Source organism: Nyctibius grandis, chromosome Z (genome assembly GCF_013368605.1).
Source record: "Nyctibius grandis isolate bNycGra1 chromosome Z, bNycGra1.pri, whole genome shotgun sequence".
NCBI lineage: Eukaryota > Metazoa > Chordata > Aves > Nyctibiiformes > Nyctibiidae > Nyctibius > Nyctibius grandis.
The window spans coordinates 39935733-39955167 of NC_090695.1; the positions used below are offsets into that span (position 1 = coordinate 39935733).

General features: G+C 41.9%; 1 protein-coding gene across 1 annotated transcript in view; it reads right to left on the reverse strand.

Annotated features, from left to right (window-relative positions):
• The window catches only part of MLLT3 (MLLT3 super elongation complex subunit), a 131981-nt gene extending 123443 nt beyond the window's left edge, over nucleotides 1-8538 (reverse strand). Inside the window, exons 1-2 of the mRNA XM_068423136.1 lie at nucleotides 8297-8538; nucleotides 7577-7757 (exon numbers count right to left, since the gene is read on the reverse strand). Of these exons, the coding sequence (XP_068279237.1) occupies nucleotides 7577-7757; nucleotides 8297-8308 (193 nt within the window). The 5' untranslated portion in view covers nucleotides 8309-8538. The remainder of the gene's footprint in view (nucleotides 1-7576; nucleotides 7758-8296) is intronic.
• Nucleotides 8539-19435: the final 10897 nt, after the last annotated feature.

Here is a 19435-nt window from a genome sequence, read left to right on the forward strand (position 1 = left end):
GCTGCCCAGAGAGGTTGTGGAGTCTCCTTCTCTGGAGACATTCAAAACCCGCCTGGACGCGTTCCTGTGTGATATGGTCTAGGCAATCCTGCTCCAGCAGGGGGATTGGACTAGATGATCTTTCGAGGTCCCTTCCAATCCCTAACATTCTGTGATTCTGTGATTCTGTGATTCTGTGAAATGGAGTAACAACAATAAACAGCAATCAAATCCAGTTGTTTTCATTTTCTCAATTAAATGATAACAAATTTAACTGTCTACTGATTTAAACATTTTACTGTATGTTACTAAACTTACTAAAGAAGCAATAGAGCAGATCTTACACACAACAATCTGGTTTTCTGTGCATCAAGTGAGTATTATTCTACAGCTATCCAGAAGTCTTGGGTACAATAGCTCTGAAGCTACATTTCATTTCCTACCACCTAAAATCCAGCAGATTTACAATCACAGTATTAATATCTTAGCTTTAGAAAGATGTAAGTGTAACTTCTTAAAACTAAAAATACTGTATTAGCAATTAAATGCTATTCAGAGTTAAACTAATGCAAAATAAATACGTTCATCTTTTAAGAGTTAGGAAATGAGAGTCAGAACTGACTGGCAGTTCTGACAGATATCAGCATTTGTCCTTGCAGAGACACGCTGGCTGGGAGAAGAAATCTAGCCAAAACTAGAAGAATGAAAAAAAACATGCACTGAACACATAAACCACACAACTAAATCACATAAAACAATGTGCAAGTGAACTTTAAAAACTGTACGTTTGTGACACTGGACGATGTAGCTGCCTTGCTATTCACGTGTTCTGTCATGCTGCAGTACTGCAGGCTGTACAGCCACTACATATCTTGAGCAAGTGCAAGAGCCCGTTGTCACACTTCAGCCTGCATTTAGCTTCATTTCAGTTGAATGCAATGCAAGTCTTTGCAGACAGCAAATCACTTCTGAGGGAAAGGGATCATCAGATTTGTATGCTCAAACAGAGGTATACTGCCCAGTCTAGGAATCAAGTCCTCATTACGCTGTATACTTCTAAATAAAGTATAAGAATTGACCTTGAATGTGATCATTTGTAGACACATGTCGGGGAAGGGATATTATTTATTAGAAACAGTTTTTTCCTGAACAGGTAGCATCTTACCATAAAAGCCACCAATTATTTACTGATGGAACTCATGTAAAGATGAAACTTGACAGCTTCCCTCCATTCAAACTCTTCTCACTCTCTTTGAAAAAGAAAACTGTGAGCCCTTGTGAGTTGCATTAGGCTGAATTACAAAGCACACTTGAAAACACATATGTACTCTCAAAGCTATTCAGCCTCTTATTAAAGGAGTAGCAACATTAAGTCTCAAGAGTTTCCTGTTAAACAAATGTAATTCTTGACTAGACATCAGAAGTTTCATTTGGCCACAGCTGAAATCCACTGATGAGCAAATTCATGCCCAACAACACAACAGTTTTGCAAATAAAATAGCAACACCTGCCCTAAAAGGTGCAGTATCAAGCCTGTATCTGGAAGCCTGATGGAAAAGAAATTCCCACCTGCGTATCACACCTAGCAGGTTACGCTTAGGCAGAATTTAAGGGGGGAGCAGAACAGACCCACAATTAACCTCAGTTCTTACAAGTGTAGCTAAATAGCCAGCAGAAAACTGACTGCCTGTTTATTGATCTTGACCATCTGCCTGTGCTAGTTGGTACAAAGGGAAAACTCCAGTCATATGTCAAGAATCTGCTTGTGGGTCCCTATCATCACACCACTCAATTTCCTAAAATTAATAGAGTTAAAGTCTTTCATTGACTTCAAAGGGAGCAGGGAAAGACTAATTTTTTTTTTTTTACACTTAGTATTTAAAAATCACCAAAAGAAAAAAAAAATAAGCAAGAACAGTGAGTGAGGTAATATTGTTTGGTCATTTTCTCCAAAATTTTACAAGACACCATGCAAGCTACTAAAAGCAGCAGCATTTGCATTGTGGCCAACATATTAATAAAATGGGGCTAGGAAAGATTAAGGATCTTCTTTCCCCTCCCTTCTAGTAATGTGCCTCCTAACATAGTAAAATATTTGAAAAGCACATTTCAAAAAAAAAAAAAAAAAAATCACAAAGTAACCAGGGGAGAAGTGCATCATTTTTCCTAATCAAAGTTCATTCTAAGACATTTCATTGATTTTTCTGGCCAGCATATTATCAATAAATACTTTTAGGGAGCTTCATGAAGCATTTTTACAGCCAAAATACAGATCACTAGAGACTGTTTTAAAATATAATATGAGATGAGCTTTCACAAGAGGATTAAGCTGCCACTATAAAAAATTTTGTCTGAATTTAAAACATTCTTTTAAAGCAGCAGACCAAAACATATCCATGGAGGAGCCTATCTACATCTTGAAACTGTACCAATCTGTCCGTCACAAGTTAAGCAACTGATGCAGTCCACTTAGGTCAGTTTTTGTATGACAAATCCAAATGCACAGAAGCAGAATTTGTTTGGCATTTTTTCATTTCAAGACAGTGTATAGGGCATAAAAAAGCCATGAGGTTTATTTTTTTAAAATCAAAAAAAGTCTCCCCTTTGTAAATAAAATTCTGCATACTATATTAGGGTTTATCTACATGTATGTTTTCCCAAGAAGAGCTTATAAGCAAACTGAAGGATGTTTTTAAGGCAGTTTCCACTCTACAACTACACTGCTGTGCTCCAAGGATCGAAGAGACAAAACAAGGTGCTGCTTACACTACATGTGTCACCACGCACCGTGATGTGTCAGAACTGAAGCCAGGTTTGGGGTCTGTGTGGGCTCGGAGGGCTGTCCCTTCCACCAGGAAGGCCACACCCCACACCACCACTGCCATACACTCCACACTTCCCATGCCAAAAGATTCTTACCTTGCCGTGGCCCAAAATACCGTGGCCTCTGGGGCAAAGTGAACTTAAAAAACAAATAAACAATAAAAAAAAAAAAAGCCAGTGATAATAGGGACTGCATCTTTTACTTGGTTCCTCCTTACTGGACTCCTACTGCACAACAGATTCAGAAGAGGAGATTTTGTAACTTTTCTAAGGAAGACTATTCAGAAAATTTGCCTAGTCAAATTGCAGAAACAAAACTGGAAAAGCTTTCACATGAGAAGAGAAAGAATATGTTTACTAGGAAGAAATAATTGGCACCTTTTACCATAGCTAAGCCTATTTCAAAAACGTTATGGTCCACTAAAGTCTCATTCTGCACTAAGGGACAACCTTAACGAAAACAACCAATACTGGAAATGTGGACTTCCTAGAAGAATGTTACAGTTTGGTCCATCCTATAGTGGAATAACAAGCAGCTCCACTTCCATCACTTTGCCACATCATTGTAAAACTTCTTGAACTATGAGATGCAGTAAGCGTTGTTCCCTTCAGCTCCGCAGAGGAAAGCAACACCTCCCACTTTTTAAGTTACAACATTCCAGTGTCCAAACCACCGTTTTCATATTGACTAAGTTATTAGCACAGAAATATTAGCCCAACCCTTTTTTATAAGAAAAATCTAGTTTGTCAAAATGCACCACTGATTAATACAAACTTAACCCCTCAGGCCACGCCAGTAGTTTTTTTCCAATGTAGTTTTTGACATGTACTTATAATGAGTCACTGAAACACAAGAGATGTGTGTCTTACAGTATTTCAATTGGATAAGGAAAAATAGTAAGTTGGACTACTATTGGAGAGTACCAACATTCATTAGATAAGAAAGTGAAGAAAATATTTCTGAACTGTTTAGTAAGACAGACTGGTGTTGCAGAGCAGCAACATTCATTAGATTAGAAGAGGAAGAAAATGTTTCTACACTCCTTAGCATCCAAAGAAATAATGAGACACATTATCAGACAAGAGCAACAGCTCCTCTTTTGGAGGCAGTATCACAGCGGACCAAAACTAACCATAACCCGGTGACAAATCTTGTTCAACAGACATGCTTTAAAATACTGTACTTTTACATATAGCACTATTTTCTTCACATGAATAACTAAAGGTGAGCAACACATGCTTTAAAATAAAGCTAGAATCTTAGAAGTTCTCCATGTCTTCTCTTAATTTACAGCAGCATCACTAAATAGACAAAGTTTGAAAACTGGTATTTGTGATCACATGATGATTTTAGAGCACTTTTGTCTTGCAAACTGCTCAAAACTGGGTTGGGGCATGAGTCTACTTTCTTTAATCTGACAAGCCGTCCTGTAGCCACCCCCAGTCAAACTACTCATGGAAGCCAGATGGCAGGAGCAGGCCATTAAATGGAAGGAAACACAGGGAACCAGTCACTGGGAATGCCCATATGTTCCACCGTGCAAGGATAAACTTAAGCATTCAGTCATCATAAAGCAAACAGAAAACAATAAAACTGCTGCCAAACTCAAGTTTTTAGGGTGAGACACACTGAAAGATGAAGGAGACTATTAGGTCACTCTAGCTCATCTACACTCTGTTCCCTGTTATTCACCATCATCTTCCCATCCTAGCTACGCACACAAACCGATCTGCTCTGCACTCCAACAACTGAACACTATTCCTAGATATGTTTCCACCTTAAAACTGACGCAATTTCGAGATACTCTGCAGCAACTATTAGCCGAACAAACACTTGGACACACCTTTGCAAACTCGCCACCGACCTCTAGTATTTCCAAAATCCCTAGTATAGCCAGAAGAGACATGCAAAGCCAGAGCTGTAGCCAGCAAACTGTAGCAGTTTTATCCAGCTACTCTCATAAACATGCAAAGCAAAAGCACTGAAAACAATTCATCTCCCTTGCCCTCCTTTATATTTGGAATGACTATGCCCCTAACAGAAAGTGATCTAGCAACAGAAACACATTATGAGCTAGTAACACCTATAACAGCCTAATCATTTATTATTTTCAAATTTATCTGTGAGCTCTACAGGTCGACTTAATAAATTAAAACTTTTCCCAGCAAGCATACATGTTGTAGCAGCCCTTCACAGCATGAATCTAGAGAGAAAAGGATCACTTACCAGAGAGCTAAGTGTTGTTACGGCTAGTGAGTATACTAGTACTTGCATTTGATTAATATTGAATACCTACTTCAGCTTGCTAAACCGATTGCTCAGGATTAGTTTGAGAACTTAACAAGTATCTCTAAGTGGTAAGTTAAGTTATCTTATACTAAAAGAATAAATAACAATATAGAAATATATAACTAAAAAATAATAAATAATATAACTTCAGAAGAAGCAATGGAAAACAGGTAGTTTAACTAACACTACAAGCAAGCATATCTTTCTCATTAAATATGCAACACTTAAGATACCACCCTGAAGGCCATCTGAGGTCAAAACAAAGTAACAGAACTGATTTATAGAGCCAAGAAAACATAGAATAATTTTGTCAAAATTATTTGTGAGTTAGAAAGACAAACAAAATGCTCCCATTTACAAGGCACATATCACCACCAATCTTTTAAACATTTTTGAACAGCAGAAAACGTGCTAGGTAATTCACACATGGATCACTCTCGACAGCACAATGCTCATCCTTCCCAGTGTGATTTCGGGGGCCTGAAATGTCTTCAGCACCTATTTTTCACTCATTGCTGTAGTTTTAGGAGGCTAAGCAAAGCCCAGAATTTAATGGAGTGCTTGCCACCTGAGCTTACGCTCTACTGAATCAGAGTGGCTGCAGCGTTCTCCTACAACCCAAGTCACGTGCAATCACAGTATGACAAGTCCCCTCACGGGCTATATAAGCTGGCATCTTTCCCAGCAGTTGCCACATCATGAAAATGATGCATACAAATAAAACCCAAAAATAAACATTTTAAAACAATGGCTTAAATGACTGCATAACTAAACTCAGCAGCTGGAGACACAAAGCACTCCCAGCAGCAAACCATGCATTTTTCACTTGCAAAAGTCCTAAAATATATTCTCATTAGCAAGCTCCACATCACACCTAGCAACCAACCCTCAAGTCTGGTCTGCAGAGTCAAGTTCCCCAAGGCCAGACAAGTAAATAATTAAATAAAGCATGGATAATAAAAGCAGAGAGCATCACAAACACCCCCTATGCAGACAGAGCCTCGAAGTATTACATGTACTTTCTACCACTTATTTCAATACATCAACTAATTCACTGAATGCAGATAATACTATCTCACCTATTTGGACTACTCAGTCCTGTTCTCAGGAGTTTCTCTGCCAAACTATTTAGATTGACTTAAAGTCATGTTTTTCTGTACAAGAAACAGAAGAAAACAAGAAGACTCCACAGTGCAATCTGGGCAATTTAATTCATCAGAAATACTGCAGTATTACATACAATCCACTGAAAACTGTTTGTGTAGTACTGCACTGTTTTAGAGTAGATTTACAAGTTTATCGACTCTATGATAATAAAAGGGAATGAATAGCTTATATTTTAGCAGATAATCTCAGCAGTTCAAATATTGCAATTCTCACACTCCATTGTTTAAGGGAAGGAAAATATTCTAGAAGAAACACAGAAATAAGGTGAAAAAAAACCTCACAGCTTGGTGTCTTCAAACTGAGAAACACTAAATCAAAATACATGTTTTCACCTTACCACAAAAAAAAAAAGCTTTTTTTATCTCAACACTGAAAAATTTCCTGTCTTTTGCTCCCTGACCATTCAATTTTTCCCCACCTAGCTCTAAGCAGACAGGATTTATGATGATGTTGTTCTAAGGAACTGCAGGAGTTCTAGATGTCAATAAAGATTACAGATCAAATGAAAGGTAACTACTAACCATTGTGTCTGCATGGATAAATAAACCCGCTCACTTATTTTATTTATACTGTTACCTCTTCTAATCCAACTACAGTAATCAGGACAGTAAGGGCTCAGGAATCAGATCTGAAAACAAAAGGCTTCTTATACAGCTCCCAGCCCAGCTTATATGGGTACATATGCATCACGCATACACACCTTTCGAGAAGTTTTCATGTACTTAGGAAAGCCTGAAGCCCTGAGGATGAACTAGAGAACTAAACAGAAAGCAAAATGTTGGGGGAGTCCAAAAGCAACTACCAAAATCGGAGGAGGCACACATTTCCAGGCATCCCTGTCGCAGTCAGGCATTGACTACTATGGAAGAAAGCAACACTAGCCAGAAGAATGCAACACGTGGACAAAAACCTCCGGTGCAGACCCACCCCGAGCCAGAGGCCAGCCCCGTGGCACCGACAAGTGAGAGACCAGGAAGAGCCGGGACCAGACCCAACGCCGGCCCGGGCTCTGCGACCGCGGGCCGCCGCGAGTGGAGGTCCCCGCGGCAGCAAGTGCAGGAGCGGGGATGGGGCAGAAAGGCGCAACCCCCCGAACCCGGGCAGCCCCAAGAGGGGCAGGAGAAGGGCCACTGGCAGCCCACCACCGCACTGACGGCCGCTTTTGTTCTCCACGGAGACCGGCTCAGACCCGCCAGCTGCGCCCGCTCCGACCCGGCTGGGAACCGCTCGTCTGGGGGCAGACCCCGCTACCGCCCGCCCGGCACCGGGGCAGGAAGCCGGTCCCGTCGGGGCTGCCCGCGGCGGGCCCTGCCCTACCTCTTTTCGGCCTGGGGAAGCTCTCGTGCAGGTGAAAGACGACTTTCTCCACAAAGTGCTGAATGTTGCTGTGCTCGGGCCCTCTGACGAACACCATCCAGTCGTGGGTGAAGCCCTCCACGGTGGGTTTCTTCCTGACCTGGGCTCGGTGCCCCAGCTCCAGCTTCACCTGGACGGCGCACTGCAGGGGGAGAGGCGGGGAGCGCCCCGTAAGCGCCCGAGGAAGCGGGGCTGGACGGGGGGCCGAGGGGGTACCGACCCCATGGCAGGGGGAGAGGGGGACACACGGCCAAAACGGTGCCACAAACCCGGCAAGAGGAACAAAAACAGAAAGGCACCACCACAACCCTGCAACGAAAATCCGGCACCACAGGCGAGGGCGTAGAAAACCTCTCGCTGCCACCGGGAGGACGCGGGGAGGCGCGGCCGCCGGCCCGAGATGCTGTCCCGCGGGCAGCCGGGGAGAGCTGCCAAGGACGCACCGTCCCCTTTCCCAGCGCCTCCGCGGTCGGTGCCCTCGGTGCGGCAGCGGGAACATGGCTGAGGCGACACCCGCCGCCTCCCTCCGGGTGCGTGCGTGCCCCGTGCCGCTGCCGGAGCGGCGGGGAAGCAGCGGGAGGCAGGGAAAGCCGCACGCGAATAGAAATTCCCCGTCACGCCAACCCCTTCCTGGCGGCGCCGGGCAGCGCGGGGCGGGGGCGGCGGGTCCGCGGTACTCACCGAGCTGGCCATGCCTGGGGCGCCGGCTCCGCTGGGGCGCTCGACCCTGTCCCCCGCCCCCACCCCGCTGCGCTAATTCATGAAGACGCGGAGGCGACGGCCGACGCGCAGAGGGGCGGCGGGCGGGCGGCGGACATCCTCTACCTCGCTGCTCCCGCTGGCTGCTGCTGCTACCGCCGCCGCCTCCCCGCCCTCGCACCACACCGAGCCCGCGGCAGTCCCAGCCTCAGCGTTCGCCCCTGCTCCTCCGGCTCGATGAGCGCCCGCCGCGCATGCGCAGCGCCCGCCGGGCTGACACGGAGACACAGACACAGCAGTGTGCGGCGGGGGGGCGGGCACCGAGGGGGGCGCGGTCAGCCAATGGCGCGCGGCGGCGCGGCCGCGAGCCCCTCCGCCCGCCCCTGCCCCGCCCCACCGCCCCTTAAAGTAACAGGTTGGGGCTGGACGGGACGGGTGTCCCAGGCTGGGTGGGCGGGGACCGTGCCCCCGGGAGCACCGCAACCCAAGCGGGGGGCCGGGGGCCGGGGTCGCCGTACCGAAGCGGGAAGGGAAACTGAGCAAGAACAGCTGCGAACAGAAGAGAAGCGGGGTAGCCGCTCAGCCGGCGCCGAGCAAGCGGCGCGCGACGGAGGAGGCTGCCGCCCTCCCTTCCCCACGACCCCGGCCGCGGCGCCGTGTCCCGCTCCCCGCGCAAAGCCGCTGGGTTGCGGACGAAACGGCGGGCGGGATCCCCAGCTGTCAGCGACAGCCTGGATGGCGGTGGCGGGGATCGGCCGTCTCCGACGGCGACAGCGAGTAACTCCTCACGGCTGGGAAACGGCGACACGCTGAGACCGGCCGCCCGTCGCCTTACCGCTGCTGGGACCTGCCGGCCTCAGCCTGTAAGAGATCTCCGGCCAAAATTAAGTAAAAGGACTCCCTGTGCCAAAGGTACACTAAAAGAAGGACTTTCCTCCCCAAACCTCAGCCTCTGTCTCCTGTACCGTCACAAACAAACGTCTCTGAAAAGCCCCCAATACATCGAAGTGGGGAGGACACGGAGGGAATGCCCTGGCTGCACAGGCGTGGCAGGCGATGATGGGCAGCAGTCAGGGAATGACGCTCGGGATTATTTAACACATACCTGCAGCCGCTAACTGCTATTTGTACATTAACGGGCTGATATTCTTTTAAAACAGCAGTTACTAGCTCAAGAATTTCCATATCCCTTCAGTACTGTGAGATAACATGCTGATTCATGCCACAGAAATACGCCAGTGAGGAGCTGGAAGTGAGGTACTGTGAGCGTCTCAATCACGGCACTGACGCTCATCAGATGGGTATTTTCTGACAGTCATAAAGTTGTCCAAAATTGTCTATAGCAACTTTTGCCACACTGAAAACTATTTTTTGTATGTTCGATAATTATTTTTTGATAATTTTTCTGATGACAATTATAACTCAGTGATTGAACAATCAACACAGCAATCGTTTTCAAGAAACGTATGCGCACCCACGGGAATGAAACACCCTCCCTGGGCCTTACAGATTTCACCAAGAGATGGCGCGCGGAGCCCTTGCGCTGATGTCCTCATCTCACCTCTCCAGCAGTCTCTTAGCTGTCCACGGCTGGTATTTAGTCTCTTTTCACTCCGGAATGAGAAACACACATTATGGAAATTTTAGCATAATTTAATAATTCCTTCAAAACTACTGAGCTGCATCTTATTTTTCGTACGGATGTTGTAAGCCTTAATTAATAAAATCAGTACTAACAACTCAAAAGGATGAATACAATTTGTAAAAATTCCACAAGTTGCAATGTGACTTGAGATTTATTAACATTAACCCCTCAAGTATATGAATATCCATGTTTTAAAATTGCAATGTGAAGATCTAGTAGTTCACATATCTTCTACTAATCTTGCGTTGGGCAAGCCAACACGTAAAAAACTCCTGCTGAGTCCATAAACCCAACAAAGCTGACTCCGGTAACTTTAAAACTTTGTACATGCAAGTCAAGATAAATAAAAAAAGACAGCAATGCTATTTACCAGGGTAAGGATTATGCACATGAGCAAGGACAGCAAGGCTGGCCTGCTACCGCACTTCATGCAGTGGGCTTCCAGGTGTCAGGGCCCATCTGAGCAGAGCATCTGCAGGCTGAGGATCCCCAGCATTTCTCCTAGAAAGGTTCCATTTTTGCTGTGGCTGAGCTGCTCTTCTCAAGTGTTCAGTCACTTAAGGGATTTGTAAGGACTGAGAATAGATTGTCAAGAGCATTTAGCTGTCTAGATCCCTTCGGTTTCATTGGAAATCAGACTCTTAAGCATTTTTGAGTCAGTGAAGAGTTTTGCCATTCAGAAGACACTAATTTTTTGGTGCTTAATCACAACGTACTCTTCCACGTTATGTAGAGTTGAGTGTGTAACACGTTGCTAATAGTAACAATAATATATACACTAGAAGTATTTTGCCTTTCATTATTGACACATATTTAATTTCAAACCATATGTGACCTTTCTTTATTGAGTAATGCAACTCCTGGAAATACTGTTTCATTCTTACTCCAACAATAAATTTGAAGCACTGACAATTTTACAGTAGCAACTGGGCATGATTATTTAAGTCATTACCAAACCACCCCTCTTTCTTTTCTTCCACTCCATCACCTACATTCCAACTTCATGTTACACTGTCGGTCTGAGCATAAAATTCACAGGAAAGAGATGGAAGATGTGCTTCTCTGCTATCAAAACGGTGCTACCACTCCACTCTTAGCATGGCAGATACATGTGTTTTATGACAACTACAATGCATATTGCTGCTTTATTATTATTGCCTTTAAAAAATTAGAGAAATGTACTTAAATTAGTAACAGGCAAACCTTAATTTAGTCCATAAAGATTATATTATTTTTTAAACATAGGCAGCTGAAATTACATATCTCAGTGGGTATTTGAGCTCATAAATGTAGTTTCATAGAGATTCTGAATGCGTTGAACATACTATCTTACTGACAGCAATTATACAGAAAGAAGACAAATGCTCTGTGATACAGATTTGTTACTGAAACAAGTTTGTGGAATTATTTCCATGCTCAGTGACTGCAGTATCAGCCCTAAGAGTCTTTTTTTACTCTGTGTATCCACAACTTTAAGACATGAGGACTGCAAAATGCAGTCCTGAAATATTCAGGTACAGGCATTATTTTATAAGGAAATGTATATTGGAATCACTGCGGTTTGAAATGCTATTATATATGAACTCCTGTCTTCAATACCTATTGCTAGCTAGATAGTAAATCCTTTTATAGTATCACTCTACATTTCTGGACAACTCTTCAAAGATCTTGACTCCCTGTTTGTTTTCCTTCCTTATTTACATAGTAGTTTGACATCCTGAAGAATATATTTGCTTCCTATTCTGAGGCAGAAGTTGAGGACACCATCTTTCTGTGTAATAAATTAAGTTCTGCTATGGGCGGTACTATATAAGGATAGAACACTTTTTTCAACTCCATTTGAATGGAAAAAAATAGTATGAAGAATTTCTATGTATGAGTCACCTCAGTTTTGTTTGGCACAGTAGGAACAAGGTAGACAATCAAAGTAGTCAAATGCAAAAATAAAAGCATCACTCTAAGTTGGAATATTTCAACTTCTTGTCAACCTTCTTCCAGCTTTTCTTCTTCTGCAAAGATTTGAATTAGTCTTCCCAAGTTTGTTCTGGAAATCATTATTACCTAATATCATTATAACATTTCTGCCTGTTTAAATGTATTTCTCCCTTTGTATAACACCACAAAAAATCCATAGCTATAGCTAGAGAGAAGTCACAGTGGGCCTGATCCTGAATGTACGTTCACTTACCAGGATCCATGGTAGGGATGGAAGCATGTCTGCAAAGATGATTACTATCTTGCAAGCTAAGAGGCATGATGACATTTTTATACAAGAGGTACTTGTACATAGATACATTTATTTGCCCTGCTTTTCTCAGAAGGCTGTAAAGATAGGACTTCATTTCTTTCTTTCCTCCTGATATACTAATTTCTGAGAAAGGAAGGGTTCTTTTAGGCCTGGCAGCATCAAATGAATGTACCGCAGAAGTGAATGAATCAGATGAATGAAAGAAGAACTGTCTTTTGTCTCCACAAAGTCTGTCTCTCTGTGTTCCTGCTAGCTTTACACTGAAGTCAAGAAACCAAAGTCCCTTCTGAATCTTTGGGGATTTTTCCTGAAAGACACAAAACTATAATCACTTTAATAGTTGTCCTGTAACTTTGTGGTATCTTTGGCATTTTTGTTTTAACACAATTAGAGTGTAGATGAGCATAACAGCTTTTACGCTCAGGCCATTTCAAAAGCTAAGTTTTGGTAACAACATAGGCAAACAGAATAGCTATTATGCTTTTAATAGCTCGAATACAGCTGGTAATATCTGAACCTGGTTAGCAAGAGAGAAGGTGTCCAAAAAGTAAAGAGTCTTTGCTACACTGTATGATTAGGGTTGCTGGATTTTTAATTTTCATCCACAGAAGAAACAGCAAAGAAGAGAGAATAAAAAAGTCTTCCACCAAAAGGAGATGTTTTTTCTTTGATAATTCTAGCTTGTGTCATGGTGGAGAATAAGATGAAGTAAGGTTGTCAGTAACTGGAAAATTCATTTATTCTTAACAGATACCAGTGAGACAATTCTGTTTTCCAGAATCCCTTAAACGGGTCAATTTTCTGGCACAGACTCACACTCCATATTCATTTCCCTAACTGGGGATTCTACAGGAAGGAATGGAGCTGGATAGTCCCCTGGAGTCCTTCTATGCAGATTTTTATTTCTTATGTATTTGGAAAAAAATATTTTCTTCTTGACTTAGAACAGGACTGAATCAATACAAGCAGTTTTCCTATGTCTCACACCAGTGTAACAGTGGAAATGATTCTATTACCTAACTTTATTAGTTCTAATAGTCTTTTCAACTACTTAACTGAGACCACTCAGTTTGAGTAATGATTACTTAGAAACACCTGCAGATTCAGGCTCAAATTTGGAAAAGAAAATGGCGTTGTTTAATATATGTCAGTTATGAGGCAATGTTGATTTTTAAACCAAAAAAAATTAAAAATAGCATTTGTATTGAAGCTGAAAGGATTGTGATGCAATTACAGCCATTTAAAAATGTATCAATTTCACAAACACCAAATATAGTCTTCTGCTGACAGGAACAGAATCAAAGAATGATCTTGAGCTGGTTAACTGACAAACTGGTGCAACTATTTTCTTAATTTTGGATTAACAGTTAAAATAAACATTCTTTGATCTCATTATGGCAGATGGAGGCAATTACATGCATATGAAAGTGCAAAGACCCTGGTTCAAAGAACTACAGAGTTATAAAGGTGAAGGCAATTTTCTAGCAGTACTATCCAGCACTGCTAGAACAGGGTTTACTACAGCATGATTATACATGTGGAAGACCCTCAGTCTGCAAACAGCTGTGCTTTACTTGGGGAGCATAAGATTTGCTTGGGAACACTGCACTGAGAATAGTTTTTGCTTGCTTCTAAGATAAAGGAGCCGAGACCAGTTCACAGGGCTTTTTGAGGCATGTAACAAGTAAACATGTTTTGAAGGTCAGTTCTGAACACAGAGCTGAAAACAGGAATGATTGTTGGTGTTTTGAGCCCAGGACACTGTGGGCTCTTCCCAGGATGGGTGATGAGTGCTTAGCGTGTGAATGTTGATGTTATCTTGAACTGCCTAGTCTGGCTCCTGCATTGTAGCAGTTAAATAGAGTAGTAGCATAACAATAAAAAGCCTTAGGCCTTTCGGCTTTTTAGGTATTTAACTACCTAAAGGTTCATGTAATCGGCTACTGCAATGCTAAAAACGCTTGCATATTTTATGTCTGCTGAAATAACTGATGTAGCTGTAGGCTTCCCAGTAGGCACCCGTCCTGTTGTTCAGACACCTTCAGACATACCTACATCATGCTGTGAAGTGTGATGCAGAGATCCCAGATCCCTGACTTAGACGGAACATTAGTCAACATTTCTGCTGAATATGCAGCTAACTCTGGAAGCAGCATAGCTGTGGCAGTGCAGCATTGGACCTGACCTAACAAGAGCTGTATTTCATAGCTATACTGCTGGTGATTCCACACACAGCTGAAAGGTATTGCTTCTTTTTTGTATTATTTTCTTACACAAGGCACATATGTCTTATGTCATGAAAAAGGAGACTGCTTCCCAGCTCTCTTGCACACACTGAGTTGTCTTCAGTGTTTCAAACACAGCTGTTTTAAATTTCCATTTGAAGTTCAAATTTTGTGACCCAAATATATGGACTGACTTTTACATGGACCTTGTTTTTAAATGTTTCAAAACAGCAACTAGCTGAAACAGCTAATATTACTGGCCATAAAGGAAACCACAGTGCTTTTTAAATGTATCATCAGTCTGAATGTTTCTGTATTTGAGATCTCTTAATTTCCTTATGCAGACAGTATATAAAATCATAGCCCATTCCTGATCCAAGCCAGATGCTTTGATTACACTATTAAGATGCTGGCCTGAACCAGAGCCAAAACTTAAAATGAGCCTACAGCTGATCTTACACATATGACAAGGAATATGTATAAGCTGCTTTGTAATGCCACTCCGGCTGCCAGGAACTAAAGGCAAAATACTCTCTCCGGATTGGCTATTTTTCTGAGTTAGCTACATAGGCTGAACAAACGCCAAGCAGCCTGGGCCAAGTGTGTGCCCATTTTGAGGTTTTATTGGCTTGTCCATTTCTAATTACAAATCAAACAGAAAATAAGCACTTCAGCTGGTAATATATTAAACCTCTAGTCAGTGGAAAAGACCTTTAAGAGCAAGGACTGCATGTTTTAGAAAACAATATAAAACAGTTTACAACTCACCACCATCCACCTCAGAGGGACACAGTAATGACAAATGATAAATGCAAAAAGGGAGTCTTGGCTAAGCACAATATTACAGTATAGAAGGTAAAAAAAAAAATTGTTTAAAGGCCTCTAGGGACACATAAGGAAATCTGTTCAGAGTGGAAAGTCTTGTTGAGAGACCTACGAGGAAGTATTTAGGTTTTTTATTTCCTCACAATGGTGTAGCCCCTAGAGGAAATACTCCTGTTAGAGAAAGAAACAGAGACAAAGTCTGTATTCAGCTTAGGCCTCTGTAATGACCAAGTTCAGAGAACCTGTTCTGGATTTCTGCAACCATAGCCAGGACAGAGTCTGGGGACATTCAAGGGAGCTACTAAGGAGTAACTTCACGGATATCAGTGTTCTTGGTTCTTGGCCTGATGCGAGATCTCCCCACTGGGAAATCAACCAAAGAGCGTACAGGAATTATGTGATTGTCATCACTCTGCATCAGGTTATTGTGCTGGCCACTGTACTTAGTTACATATGTAACTACCGTTTTTCAAGATAGGAGTTATGCATAAGATGACCAGTATGTCTTGGTCATAGTCTTAAGTTATAGCTTGGTTATAGAAGTATCAGAAAGGCTGAGTACACTATCTTCACACTTTCTGTTGTGAGAACCATGAACCAGCCAAATCCTCCTTATTGCCAGTATCTCTAGAAAGTGAGTGAGAAGCTGGAATGGCTTAGCATTACCTTGGTGAGAAACTCATGGGGAAAAGCAGAATTCTTTATCAGTGACAAGTACTCGTATAACCATAGGGTCTTAGCTGTCCTCATCTTTAATGCACTCATGATTATGCCCTCACTATGACTCAGAAAGTAGTTTTAGCCTGACTCTATGGATGGGGAATTGAAACGAAAAGAAATTAAATTACTTACTTGATCACAAAATAAGGCATGAAGTGGGGCAAGCAGTTAAACCCAGTGAGGACAAAGCTTGGCCCTGAAAACAAATGGAAAAAATGAAGAAATAGAAAAAAATGTGTAAACAAAGGTAGTATGGGAGAACAGAGAGACTGAAATTCACAGCTTGCTAAACAATTAACAAGAAATGCTTTGACAAATGTGGAATTTGAAAGAACACCACAAAGTTTGAGGAATATATTACATGTGTATTTGCAGAAGTCTGGCCTTAGGAGCTAGATAGGTATATTTCAGAAATCTAAACAGAAATCATATGAAGGAGAAATAGTTACTTTTACACATGAGGAAGTTGTAAAGCAAGACTGCTCAACATATGGACGTTTTGGAGCCAGCAAGTAATCACAGCATTGCAATGAAGCTGGAGGTAATTTTACGAAGGCACACAGGGGAGCAACGCAGAATTAAGATGGGTGGAAATGCTTTGCCAGCTGCTGGAGGGGGACCAGTGGAGCTGCAGCCTGTATATTCTGACTTGCCACGCAGATTTCAGAAGCCCTTTCATATAAGATCTGTGTGGTCCACTGAATTAAACAGATTTTAGTCGTAGAGCAGCTGCACTCCGTTTACATCCCTCTTAATGGTAGGCACCCCTCAATGCACAATGAATTTTCTATCAGAATACTTTCCATCACCATATGACATCAGTTCCAGACACTTTTCCATATATTTACAATTTCATATAAAATTCCCCAGCTCTCCAAAAGATACAAATGCAAAAACCGTGGTGTCCTGATCTACTGCAACTCTTACCTTTCAATGCTCCACTACCTCTTTTTCACCCGTTCCTCATTTATCTGTTCCCCATACAGCATATTTTAAACTGGCCAAAACTATCAATTTTATCTGCTTCAAATTGCAAATACATACAAACATATGTGTGTGTGTAAGACATATATACTCTCTCTATATACACAAATTTAGAGGGAGAGAAATAGTTTCCCACTGCATCACTCATCAGTGTTCTGCACTTGCATCCCCATCTCAAGGAAATCCTTGAGAGACTAGGGTAAAAAGGGGCACCACTTCCTATGAAAGTGGATGCCAGGAGGTCTGCAAGTCTTTTGGGGGATCATAAATAATTTGGATCATAAATAATTTGCTTTCAGTATCCAGGTCTTGAGGCAGAGGGGTCAAAATCTACTTGTTCTAAAAGCCTCTCTTCAGTGGGAGTAAGTTTCGCAGACACTGTGTAGGGCCAACAAAAGATGGTAAAACTTCTATAATTGATCTTACTGCAAACACTGGAAATCATTTCAATACAAGTGGTTGCGTTAATAATGACATTAAAATCTCGAGGGTTCCAGAATGCAGTCTCAAATGGAACCAAGGGAAATTTAACTCCAGTCAGCCCAGAAAACATAAGCCATCGGAAACACAGCTCTAAAAGATCCCTGAAGAATGTAACTGGAAGTAAAAATATATAAGATGGAAAGACAGCAAAAAGGAAAAATAAATTACCAAGTAAAACACAGAAATGCAAAAGCACCTTAAGCAATAAGAAAAAATAGTATGTTTCACTGAACATTTTTTCAACAGTGAAAAAATGACTCATGTCATTAGTCTTCCTTGATAGTGCTGGTCCCTTTCATATCACTAGCATTGCCTATGTGAAAAGAATTATACGTACTTGTAGAACTTGCCAAAAAAGGCTCACACCAGCTCTTCGTTTTAATTTTCACATTGATGTTTCAGGTGAAATCCAATGGACTTCAATGAGAACATTAAAATTAAAGCCTTGTCTTGCAAACACACACTGAGTAAATCTAAACAAATGAGTAGTCTTATTAACCTCAATGGCAATGACTGGAATGCTCATCTATTTTAAATTACTCTGAGCGGTCTTCTCGCAGGTTTACGACATTAACTAAGGTCAAATTAAATAAATGTAGAGTCTAATAGGCATGTATTTGTGCCAAAAAAAAGTCATAAATAGAAAGCTGGTCTGTCAGCAAGGATGAATTAACTGGAAGGACTAAAGAGACCTTAATGCCTGCCATTGATGCATACTTCCCTGTGCCCCACAAGCATCACCCACATTCTCGTCTTCTCTATGGTTTCCTAACTCTGACTGCACAGAAGAAGAAAGTGGTGGCACAGCACGCAGGAACTCTGCATTTGAAGATCTATGTCACTTTTCTGTCTTTAGTATAAAACCTGGCTTGGCCTCATCATAGGAATTCCCAGTATTGTCCTTTACCCCAGGTTGGAAGCTACCCATAAAACTAATCCAGCTAACAGAGCTTTTCAAGCACACAAGAACAAAGGCCATTCTTTACATATTTGCTAAAATAACCTTTTTTCCTATATTACTCAAATACCGCTTCACCCTCGGCCACAGAACTGACTAGATTTTGCTGCTCTTGGAAAAGAATCACAGAGCAGGAGTCCGAAATGCCTACGCTGGCAGACACAATACAGTCCTCCTCTCTGACATACCTGTACAGTTGCAACTGGCAGAATTGTACAGGCATATTGCTCTGAGATGAGCTATCCAGGTAACTGCCAGGCATTTAGGCAAGTGGGTCATGAAGACAGTAATTTTAATCTCATGTAGCCTGAAATGTGCTAAAGTAGAAAATAACTTTTTTTTAATTAAGCACTTTTATGTTTTGAAAATGGAGCTGAGGCATAAAACAATCTAAATCACATCCTTAACTGAATTCCTTGAATCCTCTTTGGGTTTTGCTGTGCTGCATTGTATAAGTGAAAGTAGAATGCAGTTCTACTCATGGCTTGCTTTGCTGCAGCCGGCAATCTTGTATCTTGAATGCAGAATCTAGAAGATCATTACTGATTAAGGTGTTGCCATAATGTGAAATATCATTTCAAAATAACAGCTTTAGGGGACTTCATAAATGATGGGAATATAAAAGTAAGACACTGGAGTGGCCTCAAGGATTTGCAGAAATATGTTCAAAACACTTGACAGTTTAAGGATGAAACATGTTTTTGAAAGTCACTTACCAAGTTTGAATTTCCCACTCGGATTCTGATGCTCAGATAAAGACTTTTCATAATTATTAGTTGCCACAGAGAACAAATGAGTATCTGGAAGACATGTTACCTTGTTACATTGATCATTCCATGTTATGAAAATACTAATAAGATTGTAACTTTATGTCTGAGTAAGTACGCATATCTGTTCTTACTTCAAAGTAGAATTCTTTCTTTCTAGAAAGATATTAAATGTTGTTTCTAAAATTCTGATCCAAGAAATCCTCTTTGAGACTGTAACTGAGGTTATCTGAATCACTCTTGAAGACATTAGGCAGTACTGACCC